Raw genomic sequence first — 20,556 nt, 5'->3', positions numbered from 1 at the left:
CCCTGTTCTTTTGGGTCCACTTCTACTATCACCCCTTGGGATAGTAAGTGATCCAAGGCCAGAAATAGCGGTTTTTGCTTTACTGGATCCCTGGGGATCCTTGACCTTAGAAAGCGAGAAGGTGGAATCTCCTGAAACTCTAGCTTGTAGTCCAGAGACACTGAAGAGATCACCCACTTGTCCCGGATCTCTTCCCGCCAGGCTTCCGCAAACTGCCGAAGCCTTCCCCCCACTCGGCCGAGCGGGGGCGCCCCTTCACAAGGAAGCTTTCGGGCTCTGCTTGGCAGGCTTCCGCCCCCAAGTCTTTTTCTGCCCTTGGGCCCGGCCCTGAGCCTTTCCTGTAGAGGAGGGTTGAGAAGGCCATCGCCACTGCTTAGAGCTTGATGCTCCGGGAGAGAGAGAACGCCTAAATGACGGACGTTTGCCCTTTTTTTTTTTTTTGTAAATTGTTTTTATTGAAAAGAATCATTATACATTACAGGTATAATGCAACCATTTCAGATGAAAATGTGGTACAATTATATGACTTACATCATATACAAAGAAAAAATAAAACAATAGAAAAAAGAGAAAGGAAATCAAAAGGAGAGGTAGGGAAAATAAAAGATAACGCATTACGATTGAAAGCATAAAACCAGTTCTTCTCACTTGGTTCAAATTCACAGCATATGACGTTTGCCCTTTTTGACTGGAAGGAGAGTAGATTTACCCCCTGAAATTTTTTGGACGAATTTGTCTAATTCTTCCCCAAACAGACGTTCCCCTTTAAACGGGAACCCAATCAAATGCTTCTTGCACGATAGCTCAGCTGCCCAATTCTTTAGCCATAGGGCCCTTCGCATGTGTACCAACAGGAGAGATAAACGAGATGCTTGTTGGACAGAATCCAAAATCGCATCAATCATGAAACACAGAATTTGAGGTATTTCTGCATAATTCTCCACTTCCTCACTGGGAAGGAGGCCAAGCATTATCTTTACCTGTTCCTTGAGGAACTGACACAACCCCACGGCTGCGACTGTAGGTTGCACTACAGCGCCAGTTATGGAAAAGGAGGCTTTTAATAATGTTTCCAACCTCTTATCAGTTGGATCTTTAAATACCTGAGCATTATCCAACGGACAGGTCAGGTTTTTATTCACACAAGAAACAGCCGCATCGACAGATGGGACCCCCCATTTCTTGGTGAAACTTTCCTCCAGAGGATAATGCATAGAAAACCTTTTAGGAGGAGTAAACAGTTTATCGGGATGTCCCCAATCCTCATACATCAATTTATCCATTAAAGGATGAATTGGGAAGGAAAAGCAGTCTGTGGGATTTTCCTGACTCCTAGGGAAGAAACAGAGGACGTAGCGACTTCAGCAGCAGGCATTCTGAATGTGGTACGCACCAATTCAGTATAATACTGCACCTGTTTTCTGAGCCCCTGGGAGGAGGGGACTCTATCCTCTTCCTCTGATTCCTCCGACTGCTCAAGATCCCTGTCCCAAGATAGGGATCTCTCCTCATTGTCAGAAGAATCATCTGAGAGAGGAATCTCAGCAGAGGGAGGGGATCTACCCCGTTTCCTGCTAGCTTTCAGGGAAGCAGAAATAAAATTCATGATTCTCCCTTCAAAACCCTCCAATGTAGCCCTAAGGGAGTCCTCAGTGACATATACCGGGACTGGGACATTAGAAGAGGCTGCAAAACCTGACAGGGGCACTGACTCGTCCTGTGAGGCTGGCTCCAGTCTTGCACAGGGGGATGTTAACTTACAGGCATTTTTAGAACCCCTGGACCTAGGCGGTGATTTACCAGTGCTTTTGTTACCTCCCCCTGAGACCCTCTTACGAGGAGACATAGTCCTAAGCTACAAAGCAGAGGTACTAGTACAAAGTGCAATCACTGTTGTGCTAAAAGTCTCACAATAACATATATATGCTTAGTACTGCACAACCTGATGCTGAGTAGGTGTCTAAGGTTTGCCTGGATCCAATCCCCTGGGATGCTTACTGCCCACAGCTCCTGTGTCTCTCACTTACAGTTCCCTGACGCTCTGGGCTTTTAAAATCTGCCGCCTGGTGCCTGCGCAGTACAGCGCCGTGCACACCAACGTACACGGCTCACAACCACACTCCTTCCTCCTCCATTAGCCCGGGAGCGTGCTCGGCGCGCGTGCACGAGGACCACCGGAATCCAGGGGGGGAAAAGGAGTCTCATCAGAGCTGCGTGGGACCCCCAGACTACAAGGGACCCCTGTATTACCATGTTATGGCAGGGACTGCAGTGGAGACATGAGACCTCTGGAAAACCAGGCTTCACTGAGCGTGTGTACTGAAAGGCATGTAAGTATGCATCAGGCTGCTCTTACTCCCTCTAGTGGTGGAAACCAGGTAAGACATACAACTACTCAAAATGAAGAAATCCATCATATAATTATATATAGGATTAACTTCCCTTACCTGTCCTCGCCGCAGGAATTGCTGAACCAGACAGATTCCAGCCTTCACCCATCACGGCGGGCAGTTTTAGCCAACCTTCAGGTTTATCTGGGGCTCTTTCTCAGAAGAGCCTCCTACCTGGACCTTGTAAAAGACTCTACCAGAAACTTTCATGCGCTCTGTGTAAACAGTACACCAAGTCTGGTTTTCCCAGAGCCCAGTCTTCCAATAGGAGTGGACTTACAGGCCAAACCTCGTTTTTCTTCGGATGACGAGGCCCGGGTACCATACCATCTTGGGAGTCAAATATCGGCCCGAGATATGGATCCGGTTTGTTGTAGCCCTTAGGCCCCCACAGGGACCTGCACAGAGCTTTCTTCATAGCACATGTTTTTACGTGACCAATCACCATAGACACTGGCAAAAAAACTGAGTAGCCTCCCATATGGGAGGGGTTATATAGGGGAGGAATTCTCCTTAATTGGGGTTAACCAGTGCCCAATCACCAGAGGTGACTATATAACCCACTATGTAATGAGCTCCTGTGTCCCGTGATGTATGATCAAGAAATATATATATATATATTTGGGGGTTATTTTAGCTTAAGGGTAGAGCTTACCAGTGAGCTGAGTCCACGCCAGATATGCCGTTTTAAGGGCTTGTGGGCCCACTTTTATTAAAGAAAGAAAAGTCCGATAACAGAAGAGTTGCCCACACAGGGGTTTCAGCTTTCCACAGCAATAATGTAAGTAGAACCAAAAATACCAAGCCACCTGGCTCTCTTTAGCAGCACTGCTGCTCAAACTTATGCTGCAGCCCTCTCGGCTCTATAACAGAGTTCCTGTACACCCAGTACCTCAGCACTCTTTTCCAGCTTTCTTTTTCAGCCCACAGGCTTGGACCCTCTGTCTGCTCTGACAGACCGACCTGTGCAGACATGCACACTTCTCCCTTGCTTGCCTGGACTCCTCGGGAGGGTGGGGCCCAGAACCATGGTCTTGGCTTTGTTATAAGCCCAGGACCCACCTGTGCAATCATCCAGCCAGACTGCTGGCTGTTCCCAAAACCCGGTCCCAGGATTGGAGATTCCGTCCCACCCTAAACACTATGGAATCTCCGGGCTCCAGGTCCCAAACTGGATTCTTGAAAACAATGAGGAAACTGAAAAGCCAGTTTCCTCACAAACAAAGAACTTTCCTGGAGCCCCTCAACCTGCCTGGTTGAGAACCCTGCATTCTTCTGCTGGTGGGGTACCATACTACCACAATATATATATATATATATATATATATATATATATATATATATATATATATATATACCACCTTTATGTACACTCAATCATATGTACACATTCCAAGTGTACACTCTTGTACATTTTTTTTGCACTTATGGTTACTATCCATAATCCATATAATTATATATTCTTATTCAATTTTTCACACTCATTTAAATTTTTTATGCTTACATTTTATTTATTTTGATTTTTGTTTCAGAATTTATGTGGGGTTTGTTATACATATCGTATATAATTTGTGTATGTACAACAATTTTGTATATATCTCAATGTGTGTGTGTAGCAGTAACCCCCAAAGGAGCTGCTGGTTATTTTTGGGCTTACCGTTACTTTCTGCTTCTTCTTGTTGCATGTCTAGGGGATGTCCGATGGTAGATGGCCCAGTAACTTGGGACTGATAATAGATCCACTTGAATGGATTTTATTTGCAATCTTCAACCATTGAACAGTCTTTTAACTTGGGTTCAAGGGTTGGGAAGGAATTCAGGTACTCTCAATGTCAAAGTCTATAAACGTTAAGGAACTTGCTTACTTTGACTGCATCCAGAGAATAGCCATTCGCAGCTGGATGAGCACTCAGGTTGGACAGTCCCTCTCTCACAAGGCCTAGCAGCCAACGAGGTGCTTACTCAGGAACAAAGTCTGTTGTTGCAGAACACGTGGGAAACTAAGCTGTAGAACACTTGTAGGATTCCTGGATCTTTCAGCCCACTTGGTGATATCCACAAGAACGGATTCTCTTTGTTACTTCAGCCCTTCCAGGCTCTTGTTAAGAAAACCAAACTCACTCGTGGTGTTCTTCTAAAGAGTCCTCCCCTGGAATGCTCGAAGTCCAATGGGTCTCTCTCGGACCGGAAACGGCACCCATCCAGCTCCTTCGTTTCCATGCCTTGGGCTAGCCAGCCCCAAGGCATCAAAGTTGGGTGGAACTGCACCCCAGGCCATAGCCTTCCTGGGGGCTGGTCAGGAGGATCAGGACCATGTAATCAGCACAGCATGCTGGACCGGAACCCCGAACCACATGACATCCGCATCTTAAATACCCTCTCCCAGAGAGCACATCGAGAGGGCCACTCCCACTGACCTGACTCCTAAAGAGAGTAACTTAAGTGCCTGACCAGACCATAATTCCATGCCTGCCACCAGAGACAGTACCCCCCGCAGCCAGGCTGAACATTTCACAGCCCAGTCAGACTGACACAGAAGTAAAATTTAGACAAAGCAAACTGTAGTTTGGGTAAAGTTTCAATTTTGAAAACACATATCACGTGTTCTTCACGAGCCTGCCGCTACATGTGTTTCATTACCCCACAAATTCATATTTCAGTGTCCATCTACTCCCAAATGATTGACATTGCTGTATAACATGTTGCATGTAAGACTAATGCACTGTATATTATTTTTAGGGTGAATGAGGGGTTAACATTACAACAGTACTTGTTTTCCTCCCCACCCCTATCTGCCTATATACCTGCTGCTTGACGTTGCTCCCGTGACTTTGATAAGGCGCAGGCGCTCAAAATATGCAAGCCATAGTCTCCACAGTAACACTGAGCTTGCGATCCACCTCCATACATCCTGGTCATCTTTGTTTCCGGCCCGACGTCTGCGTCATCCAGGGCACCTGGTCTCAGCCAGCCCAATCAGCTTGTTCGAGTTTAACCTCAAGCGTTGTGCACTATAATACACCTCCCACAACACAGCAGGCCTGTCATCCACGACAAGCCACTCACCATTGTGACCCTGGCTTTCCATCTCAACGATATCTTATTTTTTCAAGTACCTAGAGAGCCACCACACAGATATCTGCCATGCGCTTCAAAGGTTTAGAGGTAACCTGTATTGTGAATTGGAGAAGTGCAAGTTTCATCGAGAACAGGTTAAATTCCTGGGTTATGTAATTTACACTTGTTTTTTTGATGGGCCCAGAGAAATGTTTTCTTGGCTTTGCCAATTATTATCAGAAGTTTATTTGCAGCTTCTCGTCTCTGGTCTGGACTGATATGACCAGAAAGGACTGTAACCCACAGAATTGGTCTCCAGATTCCATTAATGCCTTTGAGAGTCTCAAGGCTGCCTTTGTTTCTGCTCCTGTGTTGGCACATCTTGATCCTATGTTACCTTTCATCCTTGAGGTTGATGCATCGGAGACTGGAGTTGGTGGCCTACTTTCTCAACGCCCTACCTCTGAGAGTGCTATGCAACCTTGGGATTACTTTTCAAAGAAACTATCTCCTGCCTAATGCAATTATGAGATTGGGGACAGAGAGTTATTAGCGATCATTTTACCCCTTAAAGAGTTGAGTCATCTCCTCGAAAGGCTCTTATCCTGACAGACAATAAGAATCTAACATTCTTGGCTGAGGCTAAACGCCTCTCTCCAAGAGTGGCGCAATGGGCTGTTTTCTAGTCAAGCTTCAATTATGTAGTCTTATTCTTACCCGGTACTAAGAATGTAAGGGCAGATGCTTTGTCATGACAGTTTTCCTCTGCTTCCAAGATGGAGTTGGTACCTCTTCCTGTGATATCGCCTGATGTATTGTGGCTACGGTTCATACTAGTCTCACTTCAATTTTGGGTGACAGAATTTTTGCTGCTCAGATCCATTCTCCTCCTGAGAAACTATCAGCAAAGAGGTACTCACCGAGGCCAAGATGCAGAGAGTGGTGGCTGTTGCGACTCAGCGCACACCACCCCTGGAGGTGATACAGGGAGTGGGTTGCACTCAGATACCTGACTTGTGTGAAGGTCTGGAAGAGGGCTTGTGCAGGATGGACCTGACCACAAGGTAAGTAGCAAGCAAGTCTGTAAAACAGGTAAGAAAAGTGCAGAAACAGGCCGAGGGTCAAACACAAGTAATCAGTCCAGGAGCCAGCAAGGCTGAGTGCAGAGGATAATCCAGAGGCAGGCTGAGGGTCAAACACAGGTATCAGTCTGGGAGCCAGCAAGGCTAAGTGCAGCAGACAGAGGTTAATCCAGAGGCAGGCCAAGGGTCAAACACAGGTATCAGTCTGGGAGCCAGCAAGGCTAAGAGCAGGAAGTCTGTTAAACAAGCCAGGGGTCAGGTCAGGAGAGAATCAGTGTAGTCTTATGGCAATCCGGCTCACAACAGAAAGTGGTAAACAGGAACAGGAAGCAGAGGAACACAGGTGAGCTGAGACAAACCAGCAACTTGTCTGTCTGCTAAGGCTTCTTTTATAGGCTGGTCAGGGAATTCACGTTATGCGTGTGCAACTGGTCAGACCTCTTACCTTGGGTGGAGTTTGCTTTCTGATTGTCTCCATTTGTGGCGAATTATGGTTTCTAACCATCCATATTGCCTGACTCATTTGTTCCTCAGAGTATTCCTACATTGGAGGAGCATCTCCGTGGTCTTTGTTCCACTTGGGTACAGGTCCAAGAGTCCTTGCGACATGCCAATGGCAGGTACAGACTCCATACTGACTCCGGACGCCTACCTGCGTCTTCCTACCAAATTGGAGATAGGGTCTGGGTGTCATCTAGCAACTTCCGACTCCGTGTTCCTTCACTGAAACTGGCACCACATTTTATTGGGTCTTTCCATATTCTCCGTAGGATCAACCCACTGGCTTACGCTTTAGACCTTCCGTCCAATATGCGTAGGTAGGAGTAAGTGTATTTCATTTAAACGAGCCACTTCTCCAGTGCCAAGAGCATCGGCGTCCAGGCAGTCTCGATGGCCTCCACCATCAAATTCAAGAGGTAAACCTCAGGGTCAACCCCAGGGACAAAAGAAGTCCTGGGGAAGGAAACATACAAAACAAAATACTAAAGTCTCCTTATGAAGGGGCGCCCCCACTTGTTCAAGTGGGGGAAAGACTTCTGCAGTTTTCAAGGGTCTGACAGGAAGAGTGTCAAGACCAATGGGTGGCTTCCTCAATTACTCTAGGGTACAAACTAGAGTTCAGAGAGTCCCCGTCTCCTCGTTTTCTCAGATCAAACATTCCCAGGGATCCTGAGAATAAGAAGTTTCTCTTTCAAGCATTGGACCATCTTGACTAAAAAGGTGATATCGGTGGTCCCCATGGAAGGACGGGGATTGGGGTTTTATTCAAAGCTTTTCACGGTACCCAAACCAAATGGAGATGTCAGACCCATTCTAGATCTCAAAGATCTAAACTGGTTTTTGAACATCCGCTATTTTTGCATGGAGTCAATCCGATCAGTAGTCTCTATCCTAGAAGGTGGAGAACTTCTAGCATCAATCGACATCAAGGATGCATACCTCCATGTGCCGATCTTCCCCGCTCACTAGAAATATCTACGGTTTGAGATAGAAAGTCTTAATTTTCAGTTTGTAGCTCTGCCTTTTGGACTAGCTACTGCTCCTCGAGTATTTACAAAGGTTCTGGCTCCTCCTCTAGCCAGATTAAGGGCTCAAGGTATAATGATTTTAGTATACCTAGACGATCTGCTCTTGATAGACCAGTCAGTAGCCCAATTAGACCAAAGTATGGTCACCACAGTCAACTATCTGGAATACCTAGGTTGGATTCTCAACCTACAGAAATCTTCCTTAAAACCATCAAGGAGATTGTAATACTTGGGTCTGATCATACATACAGCCCAGAAGAGGGTATTCTTACTAGACATGTGCATTCGTTTTCGTCCGAATGCATTTTCGTCCGAATTTCAGCTATTTTCGTTTTCGTTTTGACAAACGATAACGAAAGCACAAAATCCGAAAAACGAAAGATCCGACATAAATAAATGCTTTATTTTCGTTTTCATTGTTACAACAGTTCGATATAGAATAGGAGATTCGACATGACTCTGACGATAACAATCTATAGAACCTGTGGTCGAATGTGCTTAACCTTACCTCTATTAGTCCAAGATTATATAGAGAAAATATTCGCCAGAGAAAAAAGATTTGACAGAGAGAAAAGATTCTGCAAGTTACTGTCCTAAAAAGTGTTTGGGGACCCGGGTCCTGCCCCAGGGGACATGTATCAATGCAAAAAAAAGTTTTAAAAACGGCCGTTTTTTCGGGAGCAGTGATTTTAATAATGATTAAAGTGAAACAATAAAAGTGTAATATTCCTTTAAATTTCGTAGGGGGGGGTTGTCTATAGTATGCCTGTGAAGGGGCTCATGTTTCCCGTGCTTAGAATTGTCCCTGCACAAAGTGTCATTTATGCAGGAAAAAAAGTCCTTTAAAATCACTCGCAGCTATTATGAATTGTCGGCTCCCGTAATACAGAGAACACTCATTGAAAGTCATTGATAAAAAAATAAATAAATAAATAAATAAATAAAAAAGCGTGGGGGTCCCCCAAATTCAATTTCCAGGCCCTTCAGGTCTGGTATGGATATTAAGGGGAACCCTGCCTCAAATTTAAGAAAAAATTTGACGTGGGGTTCCCCCTAAATATCCATAACCAGACCCTTCAGGTCTGGTATGGATATTAAGGGGAACCCCGCATCAAATTTAAAAAAAATTTGACATGGGGTTCCCCCTAAAAATCCATACCAGACCCTTTATCCGAGCACGCAACCTGGCAGGCCGCAGGAAAAGAGGGGGGGACGAGAGAGCGGCCCCCCCTCCCTCCTGAACCGTACCAGGCCACATGCCCTCAACATTGGGAGGATGCTTTGGGGGTCCGTGACCCCTCAAAGCACCTTGTCCCCATGTTGATGAGGACAAGGGCCTCATCCCCACAACCCTGGCCGGTGGTTGTGGAGGTCTGCGGGCGGGGGGCTTATCAGAATCTGGAAGCCCCCTTTAACAAGGGGACCCCCAGATCCCGGCCCCCCCCCTGTTTGAAATGGTAAGGGGGTACAAAAGTATCCCTACCATTTCACAAAGAAAGTGTAAAAAATGGTTAAATAAAACAAACACACTTTTGAAAAATTCCTTTATTAAAAATAAAAAAAGGATTCCAGCGGCGGTAATCCACTCTTGCTATCCAGCGACGGACGGTCAGCTCTCCATCGATGTCTAATGTCATCCAGCGCAGCGCAGCATCCTTCTTCTGTCTCCGTGGAGGAGACACTACAGACATTCCGGCGGCTTGACGTTTCTTATATAGGGTGGGCGGGGCCACCCGTCACCTGACCCCGCCCCCCTCTGACGCAAGGGGAAACCCGGGGTTCCCTGTGACGTAGGGGTGACCCGCACCCCTCTGATGTAACACAGGCAGGTTTCCGTTACATCAGAGGGGGGCGGGGTCAGCCATACGTCACGGGGAACCCCGGGTTTCCCCTTGCGTCAGAGGGGGGCGGGGTCAGGTGACGGGTGGCCCCGCCCTCCGTATATAAGAAACGTCAGCGCCGGAATGCCTCCAGTGTCTCCGTGGAGGAGACAGAAGAAGGATGCTGCGCTGCGCTGGATGACATTAGACATCGATGGAGAGCTGACCGTCCGTCGCTGGATAGCAAGAGTGGATTACCGCCGCTGGAATCTTTTTTTTATTTTTAATAAAGGAATTTTTAAAAAGTGTGTTTGTTTTATTTAAACATTTTTTACACTTTCTTTGTGAAATGGTAGGGGTACTTTTGTACCCCCTTACCATTTCAAACAGGGGGGGGGGCCGGGATCTGGGGGTCCCCTTGTTAAAGGGGGCTTCCAGATTCTGATAAGCCCCCCGCCCGCAGACCTCCACAACCACCGGCCAGGGTTGTGGGGATGAGGCCCTTGTCCTCATCAACATGGGGACAAGGTGCTTTGAGGGGTCACGGACCCCCAAAGCATCCTCCCAATGTTGAGGGCATGTGGCCTGGTACGGTTCAGGAGGGAGGGGGGGCCGCTCTCTCGTCCCCCCCTCTTTTCCTGCGGCCTGCCAGGTTGCGTGCTCGGATAAAGGGTCTGGTATGGATTTTTAGGGGGAACCCCACGTCAATTTTTTTTTAAATTTGACGCGGGGTTCCCCTTAATATCCATACCAGACCTGAAGGGTCTGGTTATGGATATTTAGGGGGAACCCCACGTCAAATTTTTTCTTAAATTTGAGGCAGGGTTCTCCTTAATATCCATACCAGACCTGAAGGGCCTGGTAATTGAATTTGGGGGACCCCCACGCTTTTTTTATTTATTTATTTATTTATTTATTTTTTTATCAATGACTTTCAATGAGTGTTCTCTGTATTACGGGAGCCGACAATTCATTATAGCTGCGAGTGATTTTAAAGGACTTTTTTTCCTGCATAAATGACACTTTGTGCAGGGACAATTCTAAGCACGGGAAACATGCGCCCCTTCACAGGCATACTATAGACAACCCCCCCCTACGAAATTTAAAGGAATATTACACTTTTATTGTTTCACTTTAATCATTATTAAAATCACTGCTCCCGAAAAAACGGCCGTTTTTAAAACTTTTTTTTGCATTGATACATGTCCCCTGGGGCAGGACCCGGGTCCCCAAACACTTTTTAGGACAGTAACTTGCAAATTAGCCTTTAAAATTAGCAATTTAGATTTTGAACGTTGGAGTCCCATAGACTTTAATAGGGTTCTAAAGTATGCTATATAGTTAGCTCCGTCGAATCTTCTTTATACATTCGACAGACACCATAAGCCTTCCAAGACAGATTCGACCGTAATTCATGTGGATTTTCGGACGAATGCAATTTTTGAACGAAAAACGAAATAAATAAAAACGAATTTCGGGAGTAACTAAATAAATTAAGTTTTCAGACGAAAACGAAATTCCGAAACGAAATATTTTACTCTGCACATGTCTAATTCTTACCATAGGCGAAGATCAGTGCCATAAGGGAGCTGATTCAGGTAGTCAAGGCAAATAAGAATCCTTCTATTCGACTTTGCATGAGGTTGTTGAGAAAGATGGTGGCTTAATTCGAGGTCATTCCTTATGCTCAGTTTCATTTGAGACTGCTGCAAAACAGTATCCTATCGGCTTGGAACAAGAAGGTCCAAGCTCTATATTTCCCAATGTGCTTGTCTCCAAAGGTGCGCCAGAGCCTCAGTTGGTGGTTGATAACCAAGAATCTGCAGAAAAGAAAATCCTTCCTACCAGTTACCTGGAAGTGGGTAACAGATGCCAGCCTTTTGGGTTGGGGAGCAGTCCTGGAAGAGGCGACTGTCCAAGGGAAATAGTCCAGGTCAGAAATGACCTTGCCCATCAATGTTCTAGAGATTTGGGCAGCACACTTGGTCCTGAGGGCCTAGACATTCAGATTACGGAATTGTCCTGTCTGGATCCAATCCGACAATGCCACAGCAGTGACCTATATCAATCACCAAGGGGGCACGAGAAGTCATGTGGCCCAGAGAGAGGTGAATCATATCCTAACAATGTAGGATGCAGAAAACAATGTACCTTGCTGGTCGGCAGTCTTCATTCCAGGAATAGAAAATTAGCAGGCTGACTACTTGAGTCGCCAGCAGTTGTTCCCGGGAGAATGGTCTCTTTACCCTGATGTCTTCCTGACAATATATCAAAGATTGGGGATTCCGGATGTAGATCTGTTTGCATCCAGGTTCAACAAAAAGATCAACAACTTTGTGTCAACAACAAAAGATCCGCTAGCTTGCGGAACAGATGCCTTGGTATTACCATGGAATCAGTTTTCACTTATTTATGCATTTCCTCCTGTTCTGCTGCTTCCACGACTTCTTTGCAGGATCAAGCAGGAAGGGAAGTTGGTGATTTTTGTGGCCCCAGCGTGGCCCAGGAGATCTTGGTTTGCAGAGATCATAAAGATGGCGGTAGGGGACCCATGGATCCTACCACCACGTCCAGATCTTCTCTCGCAAGATCCGGTATTCCATCCTACCTTGCAAATGCTAAATTTAACAACTTGGCTATTGAGACCCACATTCTGAAGAAGCGTGGGCTGTCAGGCTCAGTGGTATATACCTTGGTTAGTGCAAGGAAGCCGGCCTTCAGAATCATATATTATAGAATCTGGAAGGCATATGTCTCCTGGTGTCAATCCAGAGGTTGGCACCCCAGGAAGTATGTCATAGGTAGAATCCTTGACTTTCTGAAAATGGGATTAGAAATGAAGCTGGCCTTCAGTACTATCAAAGGCCAGGTCTTGGACTTATCGGTATTATTTCAGCAAACACATGCTTCGCATTCTTTGGTTCGTAGCTTTATTCAGGGGGTGATGCTGCCTAATCCTCCAGTTAGGTCACCCCTGAACCCTTGGGACTTAAAATTAGTTCTGTCAGCATTACAGAAACAGCCTTTTGAGCCAATACAACATATTCTCTTGGTCCTTTTTGACAAGTAAACAAGTTTTTCTGCAAGAAGGGTATTATGCTGCGTACACACGATTGAAATTCTCCTTAGAAAAAGCTCTGATGGTTTTTCCATCTTGCCTCCACACGGTCACACCAAATTCCGACGGTCAATACCACAGCAACATACAACATGTTCAACGGCACTAAAAAAGGGAAGTTTAATGCTTCCGAGCATGCGTCAAATTGTTTCCGAGCATGCGTCAGAATTTTGCATGTTGGAATTGCATACACGCGATATAAAAATCCGAAACAAAGGTTTTACATCGGAAAAATTAAGAACAGGCTCTCAATCTAAAAACCGTCGGAAATGCCAACAGAAAAAGACCGATGGGCATACACATGGTCGGAAAATCCGATGAGTAGCTCCCATCGGACTGTTTCCATCGGAAATTCCGGCTATGTGTACGAGACTTTAGAGATGGCTGCTCTTTCTTGTAAAGAGCCATATTTAATTATTCATAAGGATAATCCACCCCTTTCAGGTTGATTAAAGTGTTCAATTATCATCCCACCTCTAAGTTCATGTACCTGGTGTTTATGTAAGACGAAATGGACAGCTACTGGTTTATTATGATCATCCTATGCAGCTTTAGCCAAAGCTTTTCTAATATTGCTCCTATGTCACTGAAAGCATCATTTGAAAGGGCCAATTGTCACTTGAGAATCATTTTTTTGCTTTTGGGGGGACAACATATGTTCAAATATGGGGCACTGCCATGGGCAGTTCTGCTCCCCCCTCATTTGCAAACCTGTTTATGGGCTACAATAGACATCTATCCAACGACCGATTATGCACCACTACTGGTGCACAAACGGAGCAAGACCCTATGGGATCTGTTGGTACATGCAGACCCTAGGCCCTAATACTCCCCTTCAGATCCCCTTCAAAATTTCTCACAGATTGGGGTGCTACCAAATTCTAACGCTTGTAATTCTTTGATATGTGGGGAACATTTTACATATTCACATAGAGGCAACCAATACCGCATGCCTGAGTACATGAACGGCAACATGAAGCATTGTGTTTACATTCTGAAATGCCCATGCACAATAATGTATGTTGATAAAACAACTGGACTTTTCAAACTATGCTTTCTACAACTAAGGCGTGATATTAGAATGGCTTTGGCTAAAGCCGCAAAGGGTGAACAGGTGGACTTAAGTAAACCAGTAGTGGTCAATTTTGTCATACATAAACACCAGGTACATGAGCTTAGAGGTATGGTAACTGAGCACGTTATGTGACCTGTGTGAGGTGGAGACTGTGATTGTCCCCTCCTATGCTGAGAATCTACACACTTGGTGCTATACAGCCAAGGAGCCTAAACAACAATTAGACATTCACATGCTTCCTCGATGATAAAAGATTTTGTTTCAGACAACATTAACATTATTGTATTATGTAAATAATATTTTCTCTTTGTTCTGCTCCTTGTGCTTTGTGGCTGCTTTTTAGGTTACTCCTTTTTATTTACGCCTCTTTTTTTTCCATCACTCCCCTATTTAAAGTGACTGTAAAGGCCTTTTTTTTAAATAACAAACTTACCTCCGCTGTGCAGCTCAAACTTTGTCTTTTGTGGTCCCCCGGCAGCTCTCGCGGCTCCTCCCCACATCAGATAACCCCCTGGCAGAAGCACTCTCCCAGGGGATTACCTTGCGGGTGCTCTCTCGAGTCCAGCATTTGGTGGCCATAGCCGCCGAATGCTGGACCCGTCCCTACCCCACCCCCCTGGCACCTATGTCATTGGATTTGATTGACAGCAGCAGGAGACAATGGCTGTGCTGCTATCAATCTATCCAATCAAGAGCCGGGAGCCAGTGGAGAGAGAGACGTCCCCATGGAGGAGATGAAGGGGTTCAGGTAAGTAAAACAGGGGTGACTACCAGGTGTTTTTTTACCTTAATGCATAAGATGAATTAAGGTGAAAAAGCATGAACCTTTACAACCCCCTTTTTTTCCTATGCAGTGGGGACCGTCAGTGGGCAGTATGCAGTCAGGACCGTTAGTGCACAGTTTTCAGTGGGGACAGTCAGTGTGCAGTATGCAATGGGAGCAATTAATAAGCAGTATGCATTTGGTGACAGCCAGTGGGCAGTATGTAGTGTGGACAGTCAGTGGGGAGTATGTAGTGGGGTCAGTCAGTGAGCAGTATGCAGTGAGGTTATTCAGTGAACAGTATGCAGTGGGGGCAGCCAGTGCACAGTATGTTGTGAGGATAGTCAGTGAGCAGAATGCAGTTAGGCAGTCAGTGAGCAGTATGCAGTAAGGATAGTCAGTAAGCTGTATGCAGTGACAACAAGCTGAAGAAGGAACCATGTTTTTTTATTTTTTTATTTTGATCTCTCAATAAAATATTATGGAAAAATAAAAAAGAAGAAGAAGGAAGAAACCGACTAGTAAGTGTCGTGAAAATTCCACTATATGCTACACGTAATCCATGTCACTTTCAGCCTTTTGGCAAAATGCATCTTAGTATGACCCTGTTTCTCGTATCTTCCCAAGTAACACAGACATGACCACGATCCTTATATCCCTAGCTCCACGTCTCAACTGACCTTGGAGCCTCTCTGTTCTTTTTATTTAGTGTACTTAACAATAGAGTTTGATGATTTCTCAATCGCCAATAAAGCACAGGCATACTTCAAACAGGAGGGGTTATACAAATCTCAACCAATGAACAATGACTAGGGGAGTCTTATGGGCATGTCTGGGCAGGGGCAGTGTGTATGATTTCTAGCCCCCTGTCTCTGAAAGCCATCACTTTTAGCTAGACAAAGAAAGCTGCATGACTGGCCTTGTAATCATGGAAGCTGTCCCTAGTCAACGCAACCAAAGACCCGTTTTTACCATTGGTGTGAATCCTTATTCTGCATTGTTCAGAGAACAATTCATACCCGGATTTTACTACCATTTCTGTGGATGGGAGATTATCTGCAGGTGCACGCCATGATCCTCCTACATGTTGATCAGACATAGGGGTGAAACAAGCGTACATCCTTCATAACCGACAATGTCTTTGCAGAGGGAGCATATCTCCACCAGACGATCGTCTGTGCATCGCACAGGGGCCCTTCACTGGCGGACATATCCCCACTCTGAAAATACTTCTCTACATCCTCAGGAAGCTTTCCTCTACTCAAATGGGTCTCAACTGGCATCAGTCTGCCCCAGTCCGATCTGTAGAGCGGGCTGTAGGAGATCTAACACTGGGAGACACTGTGACAATACATATTAAATCCATCTTAATAAAATGTCCACAACATAAGCCAGTCAGTGATCACTATGCAGTGGGGACAGTCATTGGGCAGTATACAGTGGGGACAGTGAGGGAAGCCAGTGTACCCACTTCCCAGGGAGATGCTGCACAGCTGAGAGAGCATGTCCCCTTCAGCTGCCAGCCTCAGAATCCTGTGTGTGTGGCAGTAGAGGGACACTGCAGCCAGGGGAGAGAGTTAAAGGAGAAAGCAGCCACTGGTGAGAGATATGGTAGCAGAGACATTGGTGCTAGCAATATTTTTGGGGTTGCTATAGTGCACCCAAGCACCCCCCTAGCACTGCCCCTGCACAGTCTGAAGAAAGGTACCTGCAAGGCCCTAAAACTTAACTGTTCTACACTGTGATGCAATAGTTTAATATAACACGTGGATGCTTTTTCGAAGATCCTAATTGGGCTGGCACCATATACGTTCTATGCTATTTCTGGTCCCCAGCCAGTGGTCACTGCAGCACCCACTGACCATACAGCTATTTTCAGGAAAGTGTGCATTAAAAATATTATTTGGACCCACTAATAGGAAGGTGTGTGGAACAGAAGGTTCCTAGTGGCTCAGAACCTGTTTGCTACTCGCCTCATGGGTTTTTATGGAACACGTGAGTATCTGATGCAGCATGCACCCAGAGGTGACTATTTTATCACAAGTAAAATCCCTACTGATAAATATAGAAGAATTTGCCTTGAGAGTTTTAGAAAGAGAAACATCAGCATTATAGCACGGCATCATCAATAGATGGTATTAAAAATATAATTAAATATCATGCATGGTAGTTAATGTCTAAAAATTATTAACATTGTAACAATAAAATAACAGTTAATTTTAAAAAGTTCTTTGCCTATTAATTTATTATGTTACTACTTTTATTGATTTCTTCTGTTCCAATTGTGTTGTCCTTTACAGAAGCAGCAGTTCTGAGCTATGATGGCAGTATGTACCTTAAGGTCCTGCTCCCTGGAGTCGCCCACACAGAAGCAGAAGATGTTTCCTTACGTTTCATGTCTCAACGAGCATATGGGCTTCTTTTGGCCACTACTTCTAAAGAGTCGGCAGACACTCTGCGACTAGAACTTGATGGAGGAAAAGTGAAGCTCACTGTAAATCTAGGTAAAAACTGAAAGCTTCCTTTGCTAAAAACAATGACTTAACTAAACCAGTGGCAGTAATCACAGAGACAAAAACTGAATTGAAAAGAGCCATGGTGTTTTAAGCTAGCCACAGATATAAGGCAGATATATGAAATGCAGATATGATCTCCCTTTTAAAAAAAAAAAATTCAAACACCACATGAAAATCCAAACTTACATTAATCAAATGTGCATTTCCATGAAATCGGAAAGAAAAGTGCAGACATTTTACCACAGCAGTCATTATGTCAAGGGAGCATAAACCCTGAGAACTGATGGGCCTGCATTCCTACTGGTGCCAATAGACACAATGGGGTTTATTTGCTCCAAGCTAGGGGTACCTATGGATAATAAAAGATCATCAATATAAGTTCAGTCGAACTTCAGACATTGTGGTTGAAACACTAAAGGCAAATCCATTGCACTACAAGTGCACTTGGAAGTGCAGTCACTGTGGATCTGAGGGGAAGATCTGAAACGAGAGGAAACTATGATGATTTCTATCATCCAATCGTGCAAGAAAAAATGCTGTTTTTTCTTTTTCCTTGCATGTCCCCCTCCGATCTACAGTGATTGCACTTCCAAGTGCATTTGCAGTGCACATGTAGTGCACAGTGGATTTGCCTTTAGTAAATCAACCACAATGTCTGAAGTTTGACTGAACTGATATTGATTGACTGATAATAAAACTGATTTATTATCCATAGATACCCCTAGCTTGGACAGTTGTAATAGAAGTGGCACAAAACTGCTATTTATATAAACACTTCATTCATATGATGTTTTGTCTTGTGTTTTTTTGCTTTTTTCTTTATTAAGGAATACATAAATGATCTCTGAATTTGGGGGATTCTACCTGTAGCATTTTTGTTATTGACTAAATCGTATTAGCTTGGCATAGACATAAAGTGCAAGAAAAATATTTTTGAAGGTACTGAAATTGTTTCCTTTCTTCTTGTTACTGTATGTGACAGATTATACAGGCATAGTTTAAAAATATATAATACTGTAAATGCTGGCTAAACACATGCATTGTCAGATCTATAAAGTTAGTTGATGGAATAAGTAACAGCACAGTAAATTATGTTAAAATCATATTTTAATAGTTACAGACAACAGTCACGGTCACTTGCTTTCCTAACTCCAGCACTGGCACCTCCTCTATCTCTTGTGACCACGGACACTTCTGGGCTTTACCTGGAGTGTCGTAGCTGCAACACATAATGCCTTATATGATGAGTCACATAATGAAGTTCTCTGTTTAAAATCAAGCAGGATGCTCTGTAACCAGGCATGGAGTCCATATTGTTCCCCTGAACCAGCAAAGATCTTTCCCTTTGATTGACTACAGCCCTAAACCCTTGCAACGGCAGCCTCTGCAGAGCTGCTGCTATCTCACTGTACACTCAGCTTCAGCTCCTCCTGCAGTCTCTGTTGCAGCCCCACTGCACGTCTGTAATATCTGCAGTCTTTGCTTCATGTCCACTGCACTCACAGCCTGCTGCACTTTTGCAATGTCCACAGACTGCTGCACCTACAACCCTATTGAACCTCTGCATCCTCCAAAAACTCTGCTGCATCAGCTTCCCTTGCAGTCTATCCTGCATCCATAGTCTAAGTCGTACTGCATCTCCCAAGCATCAGCAGTCTATATATCTACAGTTAGAGGCTATGCTGTGCTATCTCTGCCTCCTTAGCCTCCAAATGTTTCCTGCTTCCAGGTGCCCAGTGCCTTAAAGTGGTTGTAAAATCTCCCAGCTAACTTTTCCCCATTAAAATCAGTAATAAGCACTATACAAATCGTTGTGTATTAATCAGTTCTAACCTGCTTAATTTGTGATCTGCCTTTTTCTTAGTCTGTTCTCGTGTGGGCAAGTCTGTTCGTGCTGCCATTACCAGTAAAAACAATAAAAAAAATGGAAGGTCCATAAATCTATCCCATAGTTTGTAGACGCTGTAACTTGTGCGCAAACCAATCAATATATGCTTATTGGCTGGCATTGACAATGCATTGTTTCCCTCGACTCTTATGTGATTTGAGCTGTACATGCAGTTTTATGTTCAATAAAATTTTGAAACTCAAAAAAAAAAAAAAAAAAAATGTTTTAAAGTTACAGAAGAAGTGCTTACAGCGCACTTGCCGTGCAATGGCATCCATTTTTAGTAATAATATTAAGTAAAAATAATGTTACAAAAATATATATATATATATATGCTTATTGGGATTTTTTTTACCAAAAATATGTAGCAGAATAAATATTGGCCTAAATTGATGAAGACATTTTTTTTTTACTTTTTTTTTTTTTTATATGTATTATAGCAGAATGTAAAAAATATTGTTTTTTTTTTAAATTGTCGGTCTTCTTTTGTTTATAGAGCAAAAAAATAAAAACCGCAGAGGTGATCAAACATCAACAAAAGAAAGCTTATTTGTGGGAAAAGGGACATTAATTTTATTTGGGTACAGTGTCACATGCCTGCGCAATCATCAGTAACGCAGTGCTGTATCACAAAGGATGGCCTGGTCATTAAGGCGGTAAAGCCTTCCAGGGCTGAAGTGGTTAAAGCAGATCTTCACTGCATCTGAGCACCACAAACCAAAAACACTATTTAATTCATTTTTAATATTCTGTCAGATTTTTAGCAAACTCCCCCATCCATCCATGTCTCCATGCTTTATTTTGTTGAGAAATCACTTTGCATAACACCCGGTAATATTTCTGGCTGTGGCGGCCTCCTTGAGTAAGGCCAAATGATTCATGTAGCATTTACTTCCTGGAATCCATCTGCCCTTACCTCAAGCATACAGGTGAGCTGATAAAACTCCTCCTCTTCTTCTCCCGTCATGAAGACTTCTGGGATGTACGACATAATTTGCCTAGGCAAGAAACTAGGAAATAACTGAAGAAATGTAAAAGAAAAGTTTAAAACAAGTAAATATGACATACTTTCCTATTTTCTATTTACTAATGTCAGCAGCACGAAGATTAAAAATAATCAATGTTGATTGGAAGAATGAAGTTCCACTTTAAGTTTCTCTCATGTTCCTGTTCCTTATCACCTGGTACCTTCCCTCCTCCAGCAGGGCTGGACTGGGACAAAAATTTGGCCCTGGATTTCATCCAGACCGGCCCAGGGCACAACACATCAGAGTATGGTGCATCAGGGTACAGAGCCCAGAACTTCAGGGCACAAGGC

At 44.3% G+C, this 20,556-nt stretch overlaps 1 protein-coding gene across 30 annotated transcripts in view; it reads left to right on the top strand.

Annotated features, from left to right (window-relative positions):
• Window positions 1-20,556, top strand: part of LOC143934091 (neurexin-2-like) — a 3,463,823-nt gene that overhangs the window by 1,832,547 nt on the left and 1,610,720 nt on the right. For all 30 annotated transcript variants that reach the window (XM_077457482.1, XM_077457436.1, XM_077457661.1 and 27 more), the window contains one exon: window positions 17,135-17,338. In XM_077457482.1, coding sequence (XP_077313608.1) covers window positions 17,135-17,338 — 204 coding nt within the window. The remainder of the gene's footprint in view (window positions 1-17,134; window positions 17,339-20,556) is intronic.

The sequence above is a fragment of the Lithobates pipiens genome, unplaced genomic scaffold (assembly GCF_037356315.1).
Source record: "Lithobates pipiens isolate NorthernLeopardFrog02 unplaced genomic scaffold, aLitPip1_a1.2 Scaffold_10, whole genome shotgun sequence".
In the NCBI taxonomy this organism is placed as follows: domain Eukaryota; kingdom Metazoa; phylum Chordata; class Amphibia; order Anura; family Ranidae; genus Lithobates; species Lithobates pipiens.
Note: the sequence above shows the minus strand (reverse complement) of the source record. Positions and strands in the feature narration are given on the sequence as shown.